The 20,218-nt window shown below is 41.4% G+C and overlaps 3 protein-coding genes across 3 annotated transcripts; 2 read left to right on the forward strand and 1 right to left on the reverse strand.

Moving 5' to 3' along the window:
* Positions 1 to 4,320: 4,320 nt before the first annotated feature.
* On the forward strand, positions 4,321 to 7,377 carry LOC308372691 (voltage-gated potassium channel KCNC4-like; the record flags this gene model as incomplete). The annotated part of the gene is made up of 3 exons (XM_080847967.1): positions 4,321 to 4,848; positions 6,131 to 6,922; positions 7,301 to 7,377. The coding sequence occupies 3 exons, from the start codon at positions 4,321 to 4,323 to the stop codon at positions 7,349 to 7,351; spliced, it is 1,371 nt and encodes a 456-aa protein (XP_080704093.1). The 3' UTR covers positions 7,352 to 7,377.
* A 2,111-nt stretch (positions 7,378 to 9,488) lies between these two features.
* Positions 9,489 to 13,939, forward strand: rabepk (Rab9 effector protein with kelch motifs; the record flags this gene model as incomplete). Its single annotated transcript, XM_080848041.1, has 8 exons — positions 9,489 to 9,671; positions 9,965 to 10,021; positions 10,144 to 10,298; positions 10,615 to 10,770; positions 12,304 to 12,465; positions 12,817 to 12,966; positions 13,075 to 13,224; positions 13,716 to 13,939. The coding sequence occupies exons 2-8, from the start codon at positions 9,969 to 9,971 to the stop codon at positions 13,937 to 13,939; spliced, it is 1,050 nt and encodes a 349-aa protein (XP_080704167.1). The 5' UTR covers positions 9,489 to 9,671; positions 9,965 to 9,968.
* A 511-nt stretch (positions 13,940 to 14,450) lies between these two features.
* hspa5 (heat shock protein 5) lies at positions 14,451 to 18,551 on the reverse strand. The gene is made up of 9 exons (XM_080847988.1): positions 18,450 to 18,551; positions 17,365 to 17,515; positions 16,997 to 17,228; positions 16,763 to 16,897; positions 16,529 to 16,641; positions 16,049 to 16,439; positions 15,686 to 15,923; positions 15,407 to 15,574; positions 14,451 to 15,291 (listed from the first exon to the last, which is right to left on the reverse strand). The coding sequence occupies exons 2-9, from the start codon at positions 17,478 to 17,480 to the stop codon at positions 14,723 to 14,725; spliced, it is 1,962 nt and encodes a 653-aa protein (XP_080704114.1). The 5' UTR covers positions 17,481 to 17,515; positions 18,450 to 18,551; the 3' UTR covers positions 14,451 to 14,722.
* Between the last annotated feature and the right edge of the window lie 1,667 nt (positions 18,552 to 20,218).

The raw sequence follows: 20,218 nt of genomic DNA on the forward strand, positions 1-20,218 counted from the left end.
ATGCAAATATGTAGGCCCTAGCCCACTACTGGTTAGATCTAGCAGCAAGAACAAGGATATATTATCACACCTCTCCTGCTTTTACTTACTTTACACTAGTGGCAATTGAATAAAAAAGGACTTGTAATACAAATAGTTGTCTGACCTTCAATACCAATTTACCGGTAGGTTCATCTTGTAAAATGTTAGAACAGCATAAAATAAAATATTTGTAGAGCCAGTTTGAATTAAGTAAATGCAATGTATTATGAAGGAGACAAAAATTGCTACCTACCAGTGCTGCATGTATTCTGAAATGGTACTGTAGCCTACTTGTTCCGTATCTTCGACAGGGCAGCAATGATATTATGTCATAGTAGCGTCTAGTGAAATCTTATTGTTATGTCATTAAAATTCTAACGGAATCCTAGAGTGTATGACGAGTATGACGATCAAAGCTACTCCAAGAGCCATACCAACTCTTTAGCTACCTCTATCTTCCATAGCCTACACTTGCTAAACTGCTATATCTAGTTGTAAGCACACCTGCTGTACAATACGAATTAGATACATTAACAGCAGCCTTGACACAGAATAACCGCTGTAGAAAAGTATTAAGACCCACTGAACAGTAAGCTCGGTAAAAAAAAAAAAAGTTCACGTTAATATTAGCTTATTCAGTGCGTTCAAATTGGAAGGTAGCTGCCTCAATTCCGTAATATGCATATAGCTAGTTGACGTTACTCATTATCCTATCTAACTTAGCAACATGCAAGTACATTCAAACAGCCTGAGAATAAATATTATTCATCAGTTCTCCACTTCTCCTTAATAATATCATATATTTCATGTTTCAATTAAGTAAAATTACAACCAACGCTATAAAATCGTTAATTAATAATAAGGTGACTTAAGCTGAGTTAACTTAAGAGGTGAGAACAGACACGTTAAGCACTTTGGTGGTATAGCAGTTTCCTGTTTCAGACATCTTCAAAATAAGATGTCTACACAACAGTTGTCCAATGAAGTGGTTCTCTGGAGTTTCTGAAGTGATATTCCTAAATGAAGGCGGTATCGTATCAATAACATTAAACTTTTTTTTCTTAACCTTAAAGTTACCAGCCACTGAAGTCCTCAACCTACCCAGCCATTTCGACTTTATTCTTAATATTTCCACTTTATTCTCAACATTTCCACTTAATTCTCCAAATGCTAAATAAAAACTTTCCTCCTCTAATTTCCCCCCCTTATTTTGGCCCTAATACTATGGAGTGATTGTGAAATATTTAGTTTCTTTCCAAAGCGACTTGCAAAATATCAGATACAAATAGAATAAAAAAGACAATGACAAAATTAAACATTAAGCAGAATTCAATTCATAAAACAATATTGAGTATTATTTGTAGGGGTGGGAGAAGGTTCAATGTCTTTGAGAAACACATGTCATCATTCAAAAAACATGTTTTACATTTTTATATTATTAATTGTATACATATAGGCTAAGGCTACTGTATAAATGTTTAAACCCAGAAACACAATAACACTTCTTAACCCTTTTTTCCACTGCTTGACAGTAACACGTCAACTGCTAGCTTCAGCATGAGACCCAAACTCATTCAGCACCAAAACACATTTATTACAGCATCTGATCAAAAACTTTGAACATATTTGCTTCACGCACATAAACCAAGAAAACAAAAAAAAGAATGGATGGGATTCTATTTGACCATTCTAACTGTTCTAACTAAACTTGATAAGTTGGAGTTTATGTTCATTCGTTGGAGTTATGTGCACTCGTTGTCAGTCCATAGGGGCAGGTGATACCACCCTAAATATTCATCCATTTCAAAGCAAAGACCCCTCATTACAAACCCCTAATCAATTGATTACTATGCGAGGAATTGTTCTCCAAGTACACATCTATATTTATGGACAAAAGCTTTAATATGCGGCCTTTGGGGCACAAATGAAGGCCAAGGTGTCCCTGTGTCCAGGGAATGTTTAGGTCGATCACGCAGTGCGCAAAACACAATTTCTTCATCTGCATGGTCTGCGCACCACAGACATTTTATGTTTACGTATGTGCAAAACTCAACGGTACAGGATATTACAATACATGTTTTTTGTTTGTGATCTTATCTTTATTGTGTCAGTTTACATGTATTAGAATATTAATCTAAACCTTTCGTTAAAATGTAGACCACAGCTTGGATGTAAACCAAATTGGGAGCGCTGCCCAACTACTATTTGTAAACACTTTCACACTTTTTTTTTTAGGTATACTGACATGCCTTGATGTTTTTGTATATTTCCTCTAACTAAAAAAATTGATGCACAAGTGGCAAATATAAAGAAGATTAAAAGTTTTTGAGGTATTCTTTTTATGACTCAAGGACAAAAACTTGCGGAGCTTTAAATGCATATTGACAACAAGAACGAAAACGAAATATCCCTCCACAGGGATCTAGTCCACGGAACTTTCAATGAGACCCACCGTGACATCACTGTAGGGAGGGTAATTTGGGTCTGCCAATATCTAACTTGACTCAAAACATCTGGACTTCACAGCACAGTGCAAGTGTAGTCTCCCCAAAAGAGGTTTACACTGACGTAGTAGACCATTTACACACAGTTTGAGATCACCATTTTGGACAGTATCCAAACCAATCCATATTGTCATTTTTGTGTTGTGAATGTGTTATACCTGTTAATAATATTTGATTATTGCTAGTCTTTCTTCTTAATCTGTCTGTGAACACAAACACCTATTAGATGTGTCATGAACCTGCCCTCATGACATAGGCCTATTCGCTGTCTGACTTCTCAAACACTTTTCACCCCTTGCTCTTGTATATCGTTGTGGAGTTACAGGGGAAAATAAGTATTTGACCCCCTGGCGATGTCAGAAGTTTGTGTATGAGTAAGCCATTTTGTTTGCTCAAAGGTAGTCGGTTATTGCAGAATGACGTTACATTGCATACTTTGTTTATCCACTTTTATAGTAAGTGAGTGGGACTGCATTCACCCTAGATAGACCATGCATTTCGCATCCACGCACAGGAAGTGTTTGGGGGGAATGTTGATGCTGGACAGCTGCAGTGCGTCACCCTTGAATGTAATTGGAGAGGCAAAGCTTGGTCAACAAATCTGTGAACAGACGCATTGCCAATGTCTTACAAAAGCAGGGGAAAGATTGTCCAAGTGCACAACATGAGGTAGCAAGGCTTATGTCTGGTAAAAATAACCCTGCACACAATTATACAAACGTGAACCCTTGTATTGGCGTGGGTCCCCCAACCCACCAAACGTGTATTTGTGTCTGGAACCGTTGATAGAACAGACATACCAGAGCCTAATAGATCTGTCCTCCTGTCGTAGTCAGGGGGAGTGTCCCAATGAACCAAAAACGGTTGGGTTGGGTTGGACTGACGTGTAGCCTACATTGAAAGTTTTGCTCGTCTTCGTTCAACTTCAACTTCTTCACTTTCTCCGACTTCTCCAACCCTTCTCACCCCTTGCTCTTGTGTATCGTCGTGGGTGATGGATTGTAACAATTAAGTAAGTAAGTAAGAAGAAATATAAACAATTAATTTAATTAGTTCAAGGGGTTTTAGTCACACACACACAGCAAACGTGTAAGATGAGTGAGAAGGGGAGGGTGAGTCATTAGACAGCCTTCTGATTGGATGGAGTTAGAGTAGACGAGGTAATTTAATTGGGTGAGGAGTTCAACCACTCATTAGGAAGGAGGGAGTGTCTGTTCATGTTTTTAAATATGAGCCCGCGGACTCAGCTCTGCAGAAATACAACCGGTTTTGTCTTTCTCTAATTGTGGTGTAATTTCCTCAATTAAACCGCACTGAAACCAGCATCTGTAAATCAAGCTTCTGTTCATTTGGTACCGCGTGTGTGTTTGTTAGGACACAACATGGGCTATATGGTGAAAGTATAGTGTACGAACCAAGGGAGCAAGAGGTTCTCAATAGGGAAGTTTCTGTTGAATGACGTCGGAAATTTCGGATTAAGTCGTTATTTTGTGTATGGTGAGTAGCCTACAAGCCGTTTTGTTCACCCAGAAACATATTCAGAAGTATTACAGAATTACATTAGGCCTGTATAGTTGAAAGGTTAGCCTGGTAGAGGATGTTTTGTTAAATGGCTAGTGCACTTTCAGCACATTTCCAGGACGATGTATTGCCATGCTACGTTATAATTAATATTATTAGTCACATGTGCATTGTTGAATTTTAAGATTTTTTTTTCAGATTCAACTACGTCTGTAATTTTTCCGTTTACAGAGTAACTCAAATCTTCGCCAGGATTTCAGCACAAAGCCACAAAATGTTTAGTGCGTCCAGTGGACACACACCACAAACACTTGTTATGGAAGATGTTTCCAAGGGATGCGAATCAGTTAGGCTCATAATTAATGTTGGAGGCGTGCGACATGAAACTTACAAGAGCACCCTCAAATCCATCCCGGGTACACGCCTTGCCAACCTAGCCGACTCCAGTGGTGACTCTGTTCACGAGTTTTTCTTTGATCGGAACTCGGGAGCCTTTGCCCACATCTTAAACTACTACCGCACTGGGAAGCTGCACTGCCCGGCAGATGTGTGCGGTCCTTTGTTCGAAGAGGAGCTTGCCTTCTGGGGAATCAGAGAAACCGAAGTGGAGCCTTGTTGCTGGACGAACTTCCGACAGCATCGGGATGCGGAGGAGGCGCTGGCCCAGTTCGAGCCGGATGAAAAGCCCCCAGACTACAACACCCTGGAAGAAGGGCAGAGGAGGATGCAGTCGGGGACAAAAGTTTGGAGGTCAAAGATATGGGCTCTCTTCGATGATCCCCATTCATCTTTGGCGGCCATGGTTCGTTCGTTCATTCTTACTGTTCTGATGATTTATGTCATATTTGACATACTTCTGTGTGATTGATCTTTTGCTATGTTATTTAAGGTTTAATGTTGAATTAGCCAATCACAGTAAGTGTAAAGTGTTGGTTTAAATGACTGTTAGGAATATGTTAGGTCACATGATAGGGAAAACACTGACTTACAGGTGGGGTTTGATGTCACTGTCTGTGGCTAGTTGGTTAAAAGAAACACTGATCCTCACCCTTGGGCCCACAATTCAATTAGGCCCTTTGCAGGAGCCGAAGCCTATGGTTTGCTCTGGTTTGCCACATGTGAGTCCTAGGGTTGTCACCACCACCACACAACCACCACACAACCCACACAACCACCACCAAAGAAAAGAATGAATAGAGATTCGAGATATTGACAGCCATATCAATACAAAAAAAATCTTGAATATCTCGAAAAGTAATGGCTTTAGAGTTTAGAAACCTTAATTGTCCATATACATGCATATATTCTGGTAATTTTGAGACCAAATTGAAGTGTCTATGACCTTCAGAGCTGAGATACAGATGCGCTGGACGCGCCCTAAAAATCTCGATGTTCACTCGGGTTTGCTTGCAAACACAAAAACACAAACACATACTGTACACTTCAATTGCCATCATTCCTGGTATGCTGTGGAAGAATAGACGTCCACGTGTCACTAAGGCTATTTACCACCACCGTTAAACAAGTTTTCTGAAGGCAGGATAGGACATGTTCCTGTATCTGAACTGGTGGACTGTGTGCCATACTGTAAGACCAAACTCCTCTAATGTGGGTGTAGTGGGTGCCAGTTTTCTCTGCAGGCAGAATAGGATATGTTCCTGTATCTGAACTGGTGCAGCACGTCTGCTAACAATGTCAATATGTGTGTGTGTTGTGTGTTTGTGTGAACCATACTGTAAGACTTCAGATGAAAGTGTCTGCAAAATGTAAATATAGGCCTATAGAGGATCAGTGGTTGTTATTGCAGGAGTTTAGCTGGCAATGGGACATGCTGGAAGCAAATGTAGTACTGTTAGTGAGATGAGGACTTTGGTTGTGATGATTGGTAAGAATTTCCACACAGCAAAGACTAATGTTACTCTATGTTTAGCACTAATTGGTACATTTCTATTGATGTAAGAGGAGAGACATGTCTGTAAATGTACGTTACCTGATGTCTGCATGTAGTCAGGTGATATTGTTTGACAGAGTTGAAGCGTTTGCATGGGGTGGAATCACTCTTCTCCTTTCCTCTTTTCCTCCAGATCGTCGCCCTGATTTCGTTGCTTTTCATCCTGGTGTCCATCTTTGGTTTCTGTCTGGAGACGGTGTATCTGGAGCACGTCATCACTGATGTGAATGTCACTGTGGAAGACATTCTCGACGAGGAGTTCATTGAGGAAACGGTGCCTATAACCGAGTTGGTGACGTTGGAGACCATCTGCGTCATCTGGTTCACCTTTGAGTTCTTGGTTCGCATCATCTGCTGCCCGGACAAGCTGAAGTTCATCATGAACGTCATGAACATCATTGACTTCGTGGCCATCCTTCCCTTCTACCTTGGGTTGTGTTTGAGTGGGCTAACCTCTAAGACTGTGTTGTCCTTTCTTGGGTGCCTGCGTGTGGTGCGCGGCATTCGCATCCTCCGGATCTTCAAGATGATGCGGCAAGTGACGGGTATCCGGGCACTGGGACACACACTGCGTGCCAGTGTCTACGAGTTCTGCCTCCTGGCTGTCACCCTCTCCGTGGCCATCTTTGTATTCTCCGCTCTGATTTATTACGTGGAGAGAGAACAGGCAGACACAGCTTTCGAAAACATTTGTGCGGCTTTCTGGTGGGCGTTGATTACCATGACTACCGTTGGGTACGGAGATTTGTGTCCCATCACGTCTCTAGGCAAGGTGATCGCCAGTCTATGCGCCCTGACGGGAGTCCTCAGCATCGTCATGCCCGTACCCATCCTTGTCAACAACTTTGTCAGATATTACGCTCTGGCCGATGCCAAGCAGAGACGACCCGGCAAGAGGAGGAGGTCTGATGGGCCAGAAACTGAGGTGGGTGATGCATTCAATTCAATTCAATTCAATTCAATTTTATTTATAAAGCGCCAAAACAATAAAATTGTCTCAAGACGCTTTACAGAGCCCAGTGCCTGAACCCCCTTAGAGCGAGCCTAATGGCGACAGGAGCAAGACAAAACTCCCTGTTAATCAGGAAAGTGTACACGTATGAAATGACAAAAGTGTGTTTAGCCTAACACACAAACCTAGACTTCTTAGGACCCAGAAACAAATTGACTTTAGGAATATAAGTTTGAAAAGCTTTTCCTCTGGGCCAATTTTGACTGTATAGGTACCCTGGAAGAGACTTTTGATTTGACAGATTACTTATTCATAATCTTCCTCTCCTTTTCTCCTCTTTCCTCCCTCAAGGGCCACTGCCGAGGAGTGAGCACGAGAAGGCCATACCATAATGGGGAGTGACACATGCAACCAAAGCCTACTTAAATTGGTGGTGAAAAGATCACAGGCTCACCTGACTGCAGTTTTCCAACAACTCAACGACTCCCAGTTGAAGAAACAAACCCTCAAATAAGGAGTTGGTTTTACCCAAGTGAGACAGAATAGGACATGCTGTCAATGCTCAGATGTCTCAGGTTGCCATCATGAGTTAATACCCTCATTATGAAGAGATTATTAAAAGTTAACCGAATATTATGTCACAGTATCACTCAATGTCAACTCAATCTCTGCTATCTTTACCCAAATGTGTTTTGTTCTTAAAACTGTCATCTGTGATGTAAGTAAAGCTTTGGTGTCTGATCTATACTTGAGTTATCTACTAGCTGTTAAGCTTTGGTGTCTGATCTGTACTTGAGTTATCTACTAGCTGTATGGGCTGGTACCATTTTTATACTTTTACACTAATACTATGCATGCCAGTATTATCACATGTAACAAAACAAAAAAAGAATAAAATGTATATCTTTTAACCTCTATTAACTGCTATAACATCATATGTTCATGAATTTCAAAATCAAAACAAAATAACATGAAAAATGACCAAACCAGACTAGATGTAGGCAGTGGCACTAGTCAGTGGGAGATTTGGCCATGCATTTTACTAGCATAAATGGTGTCTTGCATCTCCTGCAATGGCATGACATTCAAGTGTCCAGTATAGCTTCTCTCCACTAGAGGCTGGTATAACACAAAGTTAAACATTTAACCTTAAATCAACTGTAGGTCAGTGCTGTGCAGCAATTTAATCAATTTTTAGGGTATATTTTATAGGCAACTAGTTTCGGCATTATCTTCAATTTCAAATGGCATAGTCACGTAAAGGACAGTTAAACACACCTGTCATTTCCATAGCCACCCAGGCAACTATATTACCAAAAGTCACTTGCTAATCTGTGTTTTTTCATGCACCTGAGTGGTTAACTTGCTAGTTTTAGACCAAAACGTTTTACTGCCACTTTAAAGAGAGGCCACACTCATACAGATAAGTTTAAGGCTTTTTCATGGAATCGTTAAAGGTGGTGTATGTATTTGTGTTGTAAAAAAGACTTCACTGCAAACTCGCAGGACTTTTTTTAAACGATAAAACATCTCCCCTTTAAAAGGCACCCAGTGCAACTTTCGAGGCTTAAAAATAAACATTCAATTTCTAGTCTTTTTTACACGTAGTAAGTTTCAATAACTCCATACCATTACATATCGACATTCAAGGAGCAAAGATGAGACGTCGTTGTGTGGTGAGAACTGATAGAAAATCGTAAACAACAACAATCGCCTCCATTTCCCTTGCTGTTATTAGCTTCCTTTAATCTCAGTGATTTCCCTTGTACGTCGCTTTGGACAAAAGCGTCTGCTAAATGACTAAATGTAAATGTTAATTTCCCCCCTAAATATTTATTTATTGGTGCCCCCAATAAATAGAGCTGGATTCCAGTCAATGGGAAAATGGCCTCTCCCCACCGGCGATTGTTGTTGTGTACGATTTTCTATCAGTTCTCACCACACAACGACGTCTCATCTTTGCTCCTTGAATGTCGATATGTAATGGTATGGAGTTATTGAAACTTACTACGTGTAAAAAAGACTAGAAATTGAATGTTTATTTTTCGAGTCTCAAGCCTATGAAGTTGCACTGGGTGCCTAAAGCAGGTACCCAAAGAACCCATCTTCATACAGTTCTAAGATGAACTCAGGGGTTCTCATATGATGACATGGTTCTGCTTAGGCTATTAATAATCTAGTAGGGTTTTCATGTTGCTGTTAGTAGCTTCCTTTAATCTCAGCGATTTACTGTATCACAGTTTGTTTGTGGAGACATGAAAATGTGATTGCAGGACTGTTTCCGCTGTAATTCATTCAGCTTAAATTAAACAACAATACAATATTTGGCAAGTACATACAAGGTTTCTTTTTGTTGCTTTTTTTTAACCTTTCATTACACATTTCATTACATTCATATAAGGTAAGCACTTTGAAAAATACATTTTTCAGCGCCCTCGTGTGACACTTCTATAGCAGTAGGCGCGGGCGTAGTAAATGTCCCTGCGCGAACTGTTGCCAGGACAACAGATATTACGTAATATACCCGCGACTCCTCAAGTTGTAAAGCAAAAAGCTTGTACCATGCACTGTTAGGATTGCTGCTATTGTCAGTTTTAAGCAACGTACGGGTAATGTTTAAGTTTCTTTCATATCAGAGTGATCATATGAAACAACGCCATCGAGAAATTGGACATAATCCTTAACGTTACTCCGTAAAGTTGGTGAATGAATGCTACCCCAGGTATGAACGCGAGCTAGCATCGATAGCCACCCGCTTGCTGTACTATACCATTGCTTTATAAATCCAAATAATTTGCTGAAATTGTACATGCAGTGAATCTATAAAACCTGTCCACACCACATATCACATAAAAAAAAAAACATATTAGCAGTCATTCGCGAGTTAAAGACATTTTAATTGACTTGACAGCTAATAGAGGACGTGTATCATCTTACGTTACTTACCATATGTGCTATAAACTGAAAGAAATCATGAGTTGATGGTAAATCGACGTTGTTTAAAACTTTTCACAGAGGAATGGAACTCCTGCCAATACTAGAACCAGAGGACAAGCCGCGAGAAAAGCAATGGTAAATATATGTTTTTTCCTTGCATAGGATATCTGCTGCAAGTGTATATTGATTATTAGTGAATACGTTTTTAGTATGAATCTGTATGCTGACTGGTCAAACACTACATTGCTCATTCTTAGGTATGCCTTGGTACCCAGAGGACAATGTCCAGGAGTCAGTGTTGGTCACACCTGCACTTTTTTACCATTTGATGAAGGAGGAAAGGGAAGGATTGTCATTGTAGGAGGCGCCAACCCAAATGGAAGTTTCTCTGAATCCAGTGTCATTGACCTAGGTAAAACAAGCCATTCAGGAGGCATTTTACAGTGTCAAAATGCTTTTGCAGTCCAGTCTCAAACCACATGCAGAATCTAGCTGGTGATTTGTTTTTTTATTTCGGATGTATCTGTCGTCATTGCCTGACAAAGAACTGCTTCCTAAAGGTTATAAACTGAGCCGGGCAGGTACATAAAAATTATCTCATCCAATCACAACCTGTCATACCCAATTAATCCTGATAAATTAAATTTGACCGAAAGGAGGCTGGAAATGTTATGTCTGTATAACCTTTCTTGCATTGCTCATCAACATTGCCCTTTTTGTGTATTTAGACCGTCATGAGTGGGACATTCCAGAGTGGGAGGGCTTGCAGGCCCGCTACGAGCACTGCAGCTTCTCACCTGAGGGTAGCCCCAGGAGTCTGTGGGTGTTCGCTGGAGCTGAGCAAAGTGGAAACCGCAACTGTGTCCAGGTCTTACAGGTGGCAGGTAGCGACTACTGCACTGGCTGGTGTCCGGCTATGCGTCATATGTCTTTATGATTCTGTGTCTGATTCGGTCCATGACAAATACATACACAAACAAACACACACAAACACACACACACACACACACACACACACACACATACACACACACACATACACACACACAAATACAAATACATACATTCTAAAGGCCCACATTTTGACAGTGAAAACAACTGGCAGAAACAGCCTTTTCAGCCCAAGCGGGTTGTCCAGTGACACTTTCCGCAAAGGTGTGTATTTTGGACTAGACGTGTCGACATATTCTTCTCTGACGGGGAACATTTCAATGCACCACTCACAAACCATCACTGCCCAAGTCTGATTGATCTGGCAAAATATATCACGTTCCCTTTATTGGAAGAGTGGCACATTATGCCTACACATTTCTGTATGGAAGTAGGAGCAAACCTGTGGTATGGATCAATGTAGTTAATGCATTTCAGATATCCTTGAAGTTTACACAGACCCCTGCAGACTCAGAAAATTATAAATTATAAAATTGTATATTTTTTTTATGTTAAAGCCCTTGAAAGATCATTTTTTGGCATCACACAGTATGTAGGCTATGCTATTGGGGAAAGGAGTGAAAGTAGCCTACTAGGAAAAACTAGAGGGTCCATCTGAAAAAAAATATTTTCATAGACAATAGCACTGACCTCTTCTGATCCCACAAGTCTCACTGCAGCAAGTGCCAGAATGTCTGCTAAAACATTTAACATTTTGGAAAAGATGATAGCTCTACATGTTTCATATCAGTACCTAGTGGTTGCAAATGTGTTCCATCAGTTGAATTTTGGTTATAAAAATAACAGTGAGCAAAAAAGATTTATTTTTTTACAGGCTTCAAAATCATATACCCTGATTAACAATCTAAAAGTCAATTCGAAGGAATGTGGAAAGGGCATCTAAAAACAGGCCTTACAAGCTACAATCATGTGTCAATGAATGTTTTTGTTTTGAACAACCGAAGAAGCACTAAGGTTTATCCTTGGAGAACAGATTCCTGTCCAGAACCTATGGTGATACTGCCACCTTCTGACATTGTAATCTGGTCTGAACTAAAACGCATTCAGTTTAACAGGATTGCTCAACAATGCTATTAGTTGGATTTAACCAAACCTTCCACTAATTATCTTCGTCCTGGCTCTGGTCACTTAGTGCCTTTGAGCACACCTTGACCACTCGCTCGTCAGCATGTCCATTTGTCCACCCGTTGTCTTCAAAATATTGCCCTATGTCTTTTTTGTGTGACTGACTGCTTTGTGTGACCGACTGCTTACACTGTTTAAATTACAGATATTAGAAAAGCACAGTTACATCATTGATGACATATGATTTTTATGAAAAGGCAGTAGAAGGCATGTTGTGCTATTGATATATTATTACAACAGTTGGTGTTACAATGGTGATCAATCAATTATTTGTAACAAAGGTGTTTGGCTTAAGGGAGGTTCCTGGCATGTCATTGTGTTATTGTGTGATGTGTTTGCAGACAGTGGTTCCTGGAGGAACGTACAGGCAACAGGAGAGCCGCCCTCTCCCAGGACTTACCACACTAGCACAGCCTGTGTTGGACACAAGCTCTTTGTCTTCTCGGGTGGAGATGCTGGGTCCACGCCTGTGTCTGATCCACAACTTCATGTCTTTGATTCAGGTCGGTCTTGGCCTTTAAACTGGCCATTTGGTCTTACTTTGTTTCAGTAATGATTTATAGTCTTATGAACTGGTAGTAGTTGGCTCAAATGGCATCTGCTTTACATAAATGCCCTCTGCTTGTTAACGGCTTTTCTGTTTCATGCACCATGGCTTCAGTTAAAAACCCGTGACAGCACAAAATTCAAAACAAGGTTACCATGTTTGTATCCTGATTGTTTTACATCATTCATTTCAATATACGATCTATAAACTACCTGTAGTCAACAGGACTTAATATATTGACTGTGACAGATTAATTAATTAAAAGACAAAAGATCACATGTACGCATATGCACCTACTGTTGGGCAGGTACGTCGACATGGTCCCAGCCTGCGACGAAAGGAAAGCCCCCCTCCCCCAGACATGGTCATGTGGTGGCGGCTGTAGGAAACACCATCTTTATACATGGTGGCCTTGAAGGGGACAAATTTCACAGTGACATGTACTCCCTGGACACCGGTGAGATGCCCCGTCATCTGCAGCGTGGTCTGTGACGTAGTGTTTTGAGAGTTTGAATAGCCCAGTGGTTGTCACTCGTAAGTGAGGTGTCTCTTTCTGGCCTGGTAGTCACCATGAGGTGGGAGAAGGTGAAAACCAAGGGGGACGTTCCCTCAGGAAGAGCCTCTCACTGTGCGGTGACTCTGAGGAACTGCATCTACATCTTTGGTGGGATGATGGCAGAGGGAGCCACCAACTCTATGTATAAGTTCCAAACAGGTGAGCACTTTACTAAATGTGTTGATCATATTGAACTTTAAAACACTCAACTTAATACTTTCAGTAGCTTTCTTGCACTTTTTGAGGTTTCTCCTTGTGTTAATCGATCAGTGTACTATTCCATAGAAGGGTGCCTCATGGTGCACACTTGTTGGGGGTGAAAAAATAAGGCTGCAGTGACAAGGATGATAAAAGCAAATTGTGGTGTCTGCTCCTTGCCCTGGGCTGCAACGGTTGGCCTCTTCAGCTTTTAGCCAAGTGCCAAATATGAAAATGAGGTGTACCGAGCCCTGATCCCATTGGATCTGCCTTTTTGTCAAATCAAAGCTACTTATACACATGTAGAATGCAGATGCACGGTGGATTCCATCTAAACAATGTGTGAAAGAATAGGAATGAATAAAAACATGTGTTCTATAACTAATAGTATAATAATAAGAAAATCACACACTGCAGTTGTGACCATTTTTGCATTGTGCCTACCTGTTCAGGCAAACACCGGTGGACCTTGATGAAGTTTGAAGGGGACCTACCTCCTAACAGACTGGACCACTCCATGTGTGTGGTGCCCTGGCGCGTGAGGACGGAGTCTGCTGGAGAGGGGGATACTGCACAGAACAGGACGCCAGAGGACGCCCAGCTTTGTTTTGTGTTTGGGGGAATGGACACTGAGGGAGTGATATTCAATGACTGCCTTGTTACTGTTCTGATATAACCAAGAACTATTTTATGTTGTGTGTAAATAAAAACAGTCACGTGTACTTCATATACCTTGTGTTCTACTACCTATATTGATGTGAGGGCAATTATCCCATTACTACTGCTGCTGCTGCTACAACAAAAACAGTAAGTTCTGAACAGAAGATTGTGTAACAGTATTCAGTATACGATGCTGCAATCACTAATTATAAATGGTTTAACTAAAACAATATAAATCAGGTTACCTAAACTTGTTAAGAATGGGTTGTGTATAGTAAACACCCAGTGCTGACCATAAAAGGGTTAGTTGAGAATGTGATTTTAAGTCATGGCACACAGGGTAGGAAATCAAAATAAAAGACCAAGATATTTATTATCAAACATTTATTTCCATTTCTTTCCAGTAGAAACATTTTTCTACAATGGCCAGATTTCAATAAATAAACTGTAAAGATGAGAACATGACAGCCCACATGCCCATGAAACCAGCTACCCCCACCCCGATAAGCCCACCCGAGTGAACCCTATTTCGGACTGCCTCAGAACAGCAGTAAGCCTCGATCCAGGCTGACTAAATCTCCACTCACAAGTGAAGAGCATTTTCCGCACTTTTTTTCCTACAGCTCCAAAAAGTCTTTTCCAGAGGAGATTCGCGTTGGTCTCGTCCTCCCTTCAACCTTTCCCTCACAATTGTCCCTCAGTCAAGTTCAATATGTACACCTGTGCCACTACCAGAGAGGCCACGGCGTCAGGGAGAACAGTGTGTATTTGTGTGTGTTTGGAGAAGCGAGCACCACGCCTACAACTCATCCTTCTCATCCTGCTCACCCTCGCCCTCCTCTGGTGGGGGTCCACCAGCGTTTCCATAGAGCTTGCCAATGATGGGCTGAACAATCTCCTCCAGCTCCTTCTTCTTGGCCTTAAATTCTTCAATGTCAGCCTCCTGGTTGGCCTCCATCCATTCAATCTTCTCCTCCACGGCCTTCTCGATGGTTTCTTTATCCTCGTCAGACAGCTTGCCGCCCAGCTTCTCTTTGTCACCCACCTGGTTCTTCAGGGAGTAAGCGTAGCTCTCCAGCTCGTTGCGGGAGTCGATGCGCTCTTTCAACTTCTTGTCTTCATCAGCAAAACGCTCAGCATCATTCACCATCCTCTCGATGTCATCTGGGGTCAGACGGTTCTGGTCGTTGGTGATGGTGATCTTGTTCTTGTTGCCGGTTCCCTTGTCTTCAGCAGTAACACGGAGGATACCATTGACATCGATCTCAAAGGTCACCTCAATCTGTGGCACACCACGGGGTGCTGGAGGAATGCCAGTCAGGTCAAAGTTACCCAGCAGATGGTTGTCCTTGGTCAGAGGGCGCTCACCTGAGGAAATTGGATTAAAAAAAACAATTAACAACAGGGTCTTAAACATACCATGTTTCAGGTTACAAAACCTTTATATCGTCCAACAGTAAGCAGGTGGAAAAAAGGATGTTACCTTCATAGACCTTGATGGTGACAGTGGGCTGGTTGTCAGAGGCTGTAGAGAAGATCTGAGACTTCTTGGTTGGCACCACGGTGTTTCTGGGGATAAGCTTGGTCATCACTCCTCCAACAGTCTCAATACCAAGAGTCAGGGGGCACACATCCAAAAGAACCAGGTCACCTGTTGAAGAAAAACAGCAGGTTTGAGTTTATGGATCCAAACTTTCCCTCAAAGGGTTCCTGGAGAGTAGGTCAATGGGTTATACGCAAGTAAGCCATTTGATTCATATACCTGTATCCTCCTCTCCGGAAAGCACGCCAGCCTGCACAGCAGCTCCGTAAGCCACAGCCTCGTCAGGGTTGATGCCTCTGGAGGGCTCCTTTCCATTGAAGAACTCCTTCACCAGCTGCTGGACCTTGGGAATACGAGTGGAGCCACCAACCAGCACAATCTCATCAATGTCAGACTTCTTCAGGTCAGAATCATCCATAACCTTCTGCACTGGCTTCATGGTGGAACGGAAGAGATCCTGTAAGGGGACAAAAGCAAAATTACAGCAAGTCGCTCAAAAAAAAAATACTTCAATATTTGCATAAATACCTCTGACAAAGAATTTTAACACGTTGACATTAATTTAAGTTAACAATGTCTTACCATGTTGAGCTCCTCAAACTTGGCACGGGTCAGGGTCTCAGAGAAGTCTTCACCCTCAAAGAAAGACTCGATCTCAATACGTGCTTGATGTTGTGCCGACAGAGCTCTCTTGGCCTTTTCAACTTCACGACGCAGCTTCTGAACAGCACGGTTGTCTTTGCGCACATCCTTGCCAGTCTTCTTTTTGTACAGCTTGATGAAGTGCTCCATGACACGCTGATCAAAGTCTTCACCTCCCAAGTGGGTGTCTCCGTTAGTGGCCACGACCTCAAACACACCGTTGTCAATAGTCAGGAGGGACACATCAAAGGTACCACCACCAAGGTCGAACACCAGGATGTTCTTCTCACCACCCTTCTTATCCAAACCATAGGCAATGGCAGCTGCGGTTCTGAGGATGAAAAATAAAACATGTAATGTCTGAAACAATGTACATCCAAAATAAAGTATGACTATTTCGCTATCGACTGGAATACTTACGGCTCGTTAATGATCCTCATGACATTCAGACCGGCAATGGTTCCAGCATCCTTTGTGGCCTGACGCTGGGCATCATTGAAGTAAGCAGGAACAGTGACCACTGCATGGGTGACCTTCAGAGAGAGACCCAAGAAAGTTCACACATTTAACAGATGTTCTTTCATCAATCATATATTCCTTACATAGTTCTGGTTGTCTTGTTTTAGCAAGTATGTAGTAGTTGATGTCCATTACCGTCTTTCCAAGGTATGCCTCTGCGGTTTCCTTCATTTTTACGAGAACCATGGCAGAGATCTCCTCAGGAGCAAAAGACTTCATCTGCCCACCAATATCAAGCTGGATATGGGGCTTGGTCTTCTTCTCAATGACCTGGAGGAAGAAAACAATTTGGTGAGATACACTATATACAGTAATGGTGAAAAACAAAACAGATGGGATACAAACAACTAGGTGTTGTAGACAGCTCACCTTGAAAGGAAAGAACTTGATGTCCTGCTGCACAGCAGAGTCGGCAAAAGTGCGACCGATCAATCTCTTTGCGTCAAAAACAGTGTTTTCGGGGTTGGAGGTCAGCTGGTTCTTTGCAGCATCACCAATAAGACGCTCTCCCTCAGCTGTGAAGGCCACATAGGAAGGGGTGATTCTGTTTCCCTGATCATTGGCAATGATTTCCACACGGCCGTTTTTGAAGACTCCAACACTGAAACAGACAAGAAAGTACTGGATTACTACATTTGAAATGATACATTTCACTGCTTTCGTCCTTTCCTGGGCCATTAAGACTGAAAGGGGTTGATTAAAAAATGTATTTAAAAAAAAAGAGAGAGAGATCTTACCAAGAATACGTGGTTCCGAGATCAATTCCCACCACCGTGCCAACACTGTCCCTCTTGTCATCATCATCGGCAAAGACGGTGCCGACCACCACCAGCCAGACAACGACCAGTCTCATCGTTCACAGCAGTTCGCTCGGTCTTGTCAGGAAGTCTGTAGATACAATTGCAAACCCGGTACTTTAGAGGAGGTCATATTCCTGAAACATAAACGTGTAATGGCTGCTCCCAATATTTCTGCTATCGCCGTTAAGTAATGTTTGCCAATGTACTAGTAATCTTGTGTAAAGCAACCTTGGAGATGAAACCATGTTGCATTAGAGCAGCAACTTGGCTAATGTCGCTAGCTCAGGTATCATTGCGTAGTCACAGGGGCAGGCTACTTTAACGTTAGGCTAGCTAATTGCAAAACGATGTAAATCATCGGAAACATCAGGCGATCACATTGTCAAACCTTTCAGCATCTCATACTACCTAAGGCAGATCGGCAAAAAGCTTATGATATTTTTCTGACGGTGCTATGTTAGCCATCTAGCTAACTAGGCAGCTAAATTGTTCTTCAGCTAAAATGGTGATGGGGTGGAGCTCAAAGATGCCGGTTAAATGTGCCAAGTGGCCATGATCCTAGTGTGCGTATCACAAGTTGCGGGAGCAATGCGTGTCCAGTAATGGACCATAAAATTATGCAAGTAAGTAAACATCATTTTACAAAACTGTTTGGCACATCATCCAACTAAACAAGGTTAATACGTTTAGTGTGACTGAACAGGTTAGCTGGTCAACACATTACAACATATGTCCGAAGTAGCTAGCATCTTTGTAACATCACATACTCCAGCTGCAACCACCACCGTATCGGTTATATTTTACATGAAAATTGAATTGAATGCTTCTTTGTGATGACAACACACCGAGTAATTTAAGTGTCAAAAAGGGTACCAAGAAGTTTCTTCAAAAGCAACATCAAGGCTAGATAACGAAGTTAGCTGAGCGGTTATCAACGTGTCTTAATAGTAACGTTCAGTAATCTTATTATGCATATATAAACGTTCTCTGATAAAACCACACACTACTAGGGGGAAACGTACCTTTCTGTAAATTATCCCAGACGAATCACTTGCTGGAATTACTTAGTAGCGTGACACACGTTGAGGTGATTCTTGATGTCCTTCTTTCGCACTGTACATTTGCTAAATGATACTGAATGAATGATGTCGTCTGTATTTAAGCAGTGAGTTCTTTCCCGTCGTGGAGGCTTGCTATTGGTAGGTGAGCAACTTGTTGGAATGCATTCATTGGTGCAATCGTGCCCGCTGGCTGCTGCTGATTCGCACACGTACTGGTCATAATAACGTCACCACTAACCCATAAGTATCCAATTATGATTGGGTAACGTGGCTGTCAACCAGACAGCCTCATACCCAATAATGTGAACGCCGGTACGTCGTGCAAAAAAACGTACGGATCGTGCAATCACATGTATTCCAGTAATGAAATACGTGTTTTTAGTCATTGAACAAATCTTCACATTAAGTTATCAGACAGAGGGATTGTACGCCATTCAAACATGCTAGGGACCCATTTTAAAACGTTACCGCCCCATTGTAACATTTGACCATTTGACCTGACAGACAGTAGTGCAATAGATTGTAGAATGCTTTTCCTTGAAAAGATGAGCCGAAACCCAACTTTTCCCTTGATAGGACTGAACTCAGAAAGCCTTTTTTGTCGAAGTGAATAGTTTAAGTGAGTATATCTTTGCTAATATCAGTGAAGACCCTTATCCGGTGGTTATAATGAAATGCAAAAGTTGTTGCTGTTTTGAGTAAGTGTAGCATGATTCATGACCATCACCTGAGTTCAGGTGGGCGACTAGAAGAATGCAATTAGTTGGGTTACCTAATGAACACTTTTAAAAGTAGCCAAAATATCCATGTAGAATACGTTTGGGTGTAAACACAGCCTTAGAATGTGTAAACGTTTAGACCACTATCTATTTAATTAAAAGTAGTTGTGAAAGTTATGCTCCTCATCCTAGTTTAATGAATGAATGTGGTTTTCAGGACCAGGTAATGTCACTGGAGTTAAGGTGACACGGTTGGCAACTGGATTCGTTCCTTTGTACTTGTTTTGAGGAAGGGGAAATTACCCAACTAATTACGCTGTGTATGGGAGAGGAAGTAGGCTGCTATTCAATTAATCCAGTGGGAGTGGTCATTTTGAGGTTGTGCGCATGAGAATTAAAGTGGACTATAATAAAAAATTATTTGATAATATTCATCCATCACATTCCCAGTTGTTTGATTATCACTGTGAGTGCACAGCCAGCACTCTACTAGTCTTTTTTCACTTGCAGCTGTCAACCCTTATACTTTCTTTTTGGTACTTCAACATATTTTTCAACTAGGTATTTATCACATATCTTTATTTTTCTGCACCCCTATTCACACAGTGATTGACTTTGAATGTATTTAACATAGTGCTGTACAACGATTAAAATATTTAATCGCGATTAATCACATTTTTGTCATAGTTAAGATTAGATTAATCGCAAATTTGTACCTATTCTAAATGTCCCTTCAATTATTTTTTCCATAATTTTTATTTTATTTTAATGCTCTTATCAACATGTAAAAGTGGATTGGCTTGCTTTGCAATGTTTTATTTAATTGAAAAACAACATTGCCAAACAGGGCGGTACAAAATAATTATAAGGTGCACATTTCAGGTAAACAAGGACTCAGCCTTAAGTGCAGTTAAACCATGGCTTAATATTTAATTTTTTTCAAGTTTGCTGGGAACATAGAAGTCAGGCCTCTTATTTCAAAACCAATTAACCGTAACAGTTAGGTTACCA

The sequence above is a fragment of the Sprattus sprattus genome (assembly GCF_963457725.1).
Source record: "Sprattus sprattus genome assembly, chromosome: 11".
Classification (NCBI taxonomy): domain Eukaryota; kingdom Metazoa; phylum Chordata; class Actinopteri; order Clupeiformes; family Clupeidae; genus Sprattus; species Sprattus sprattus.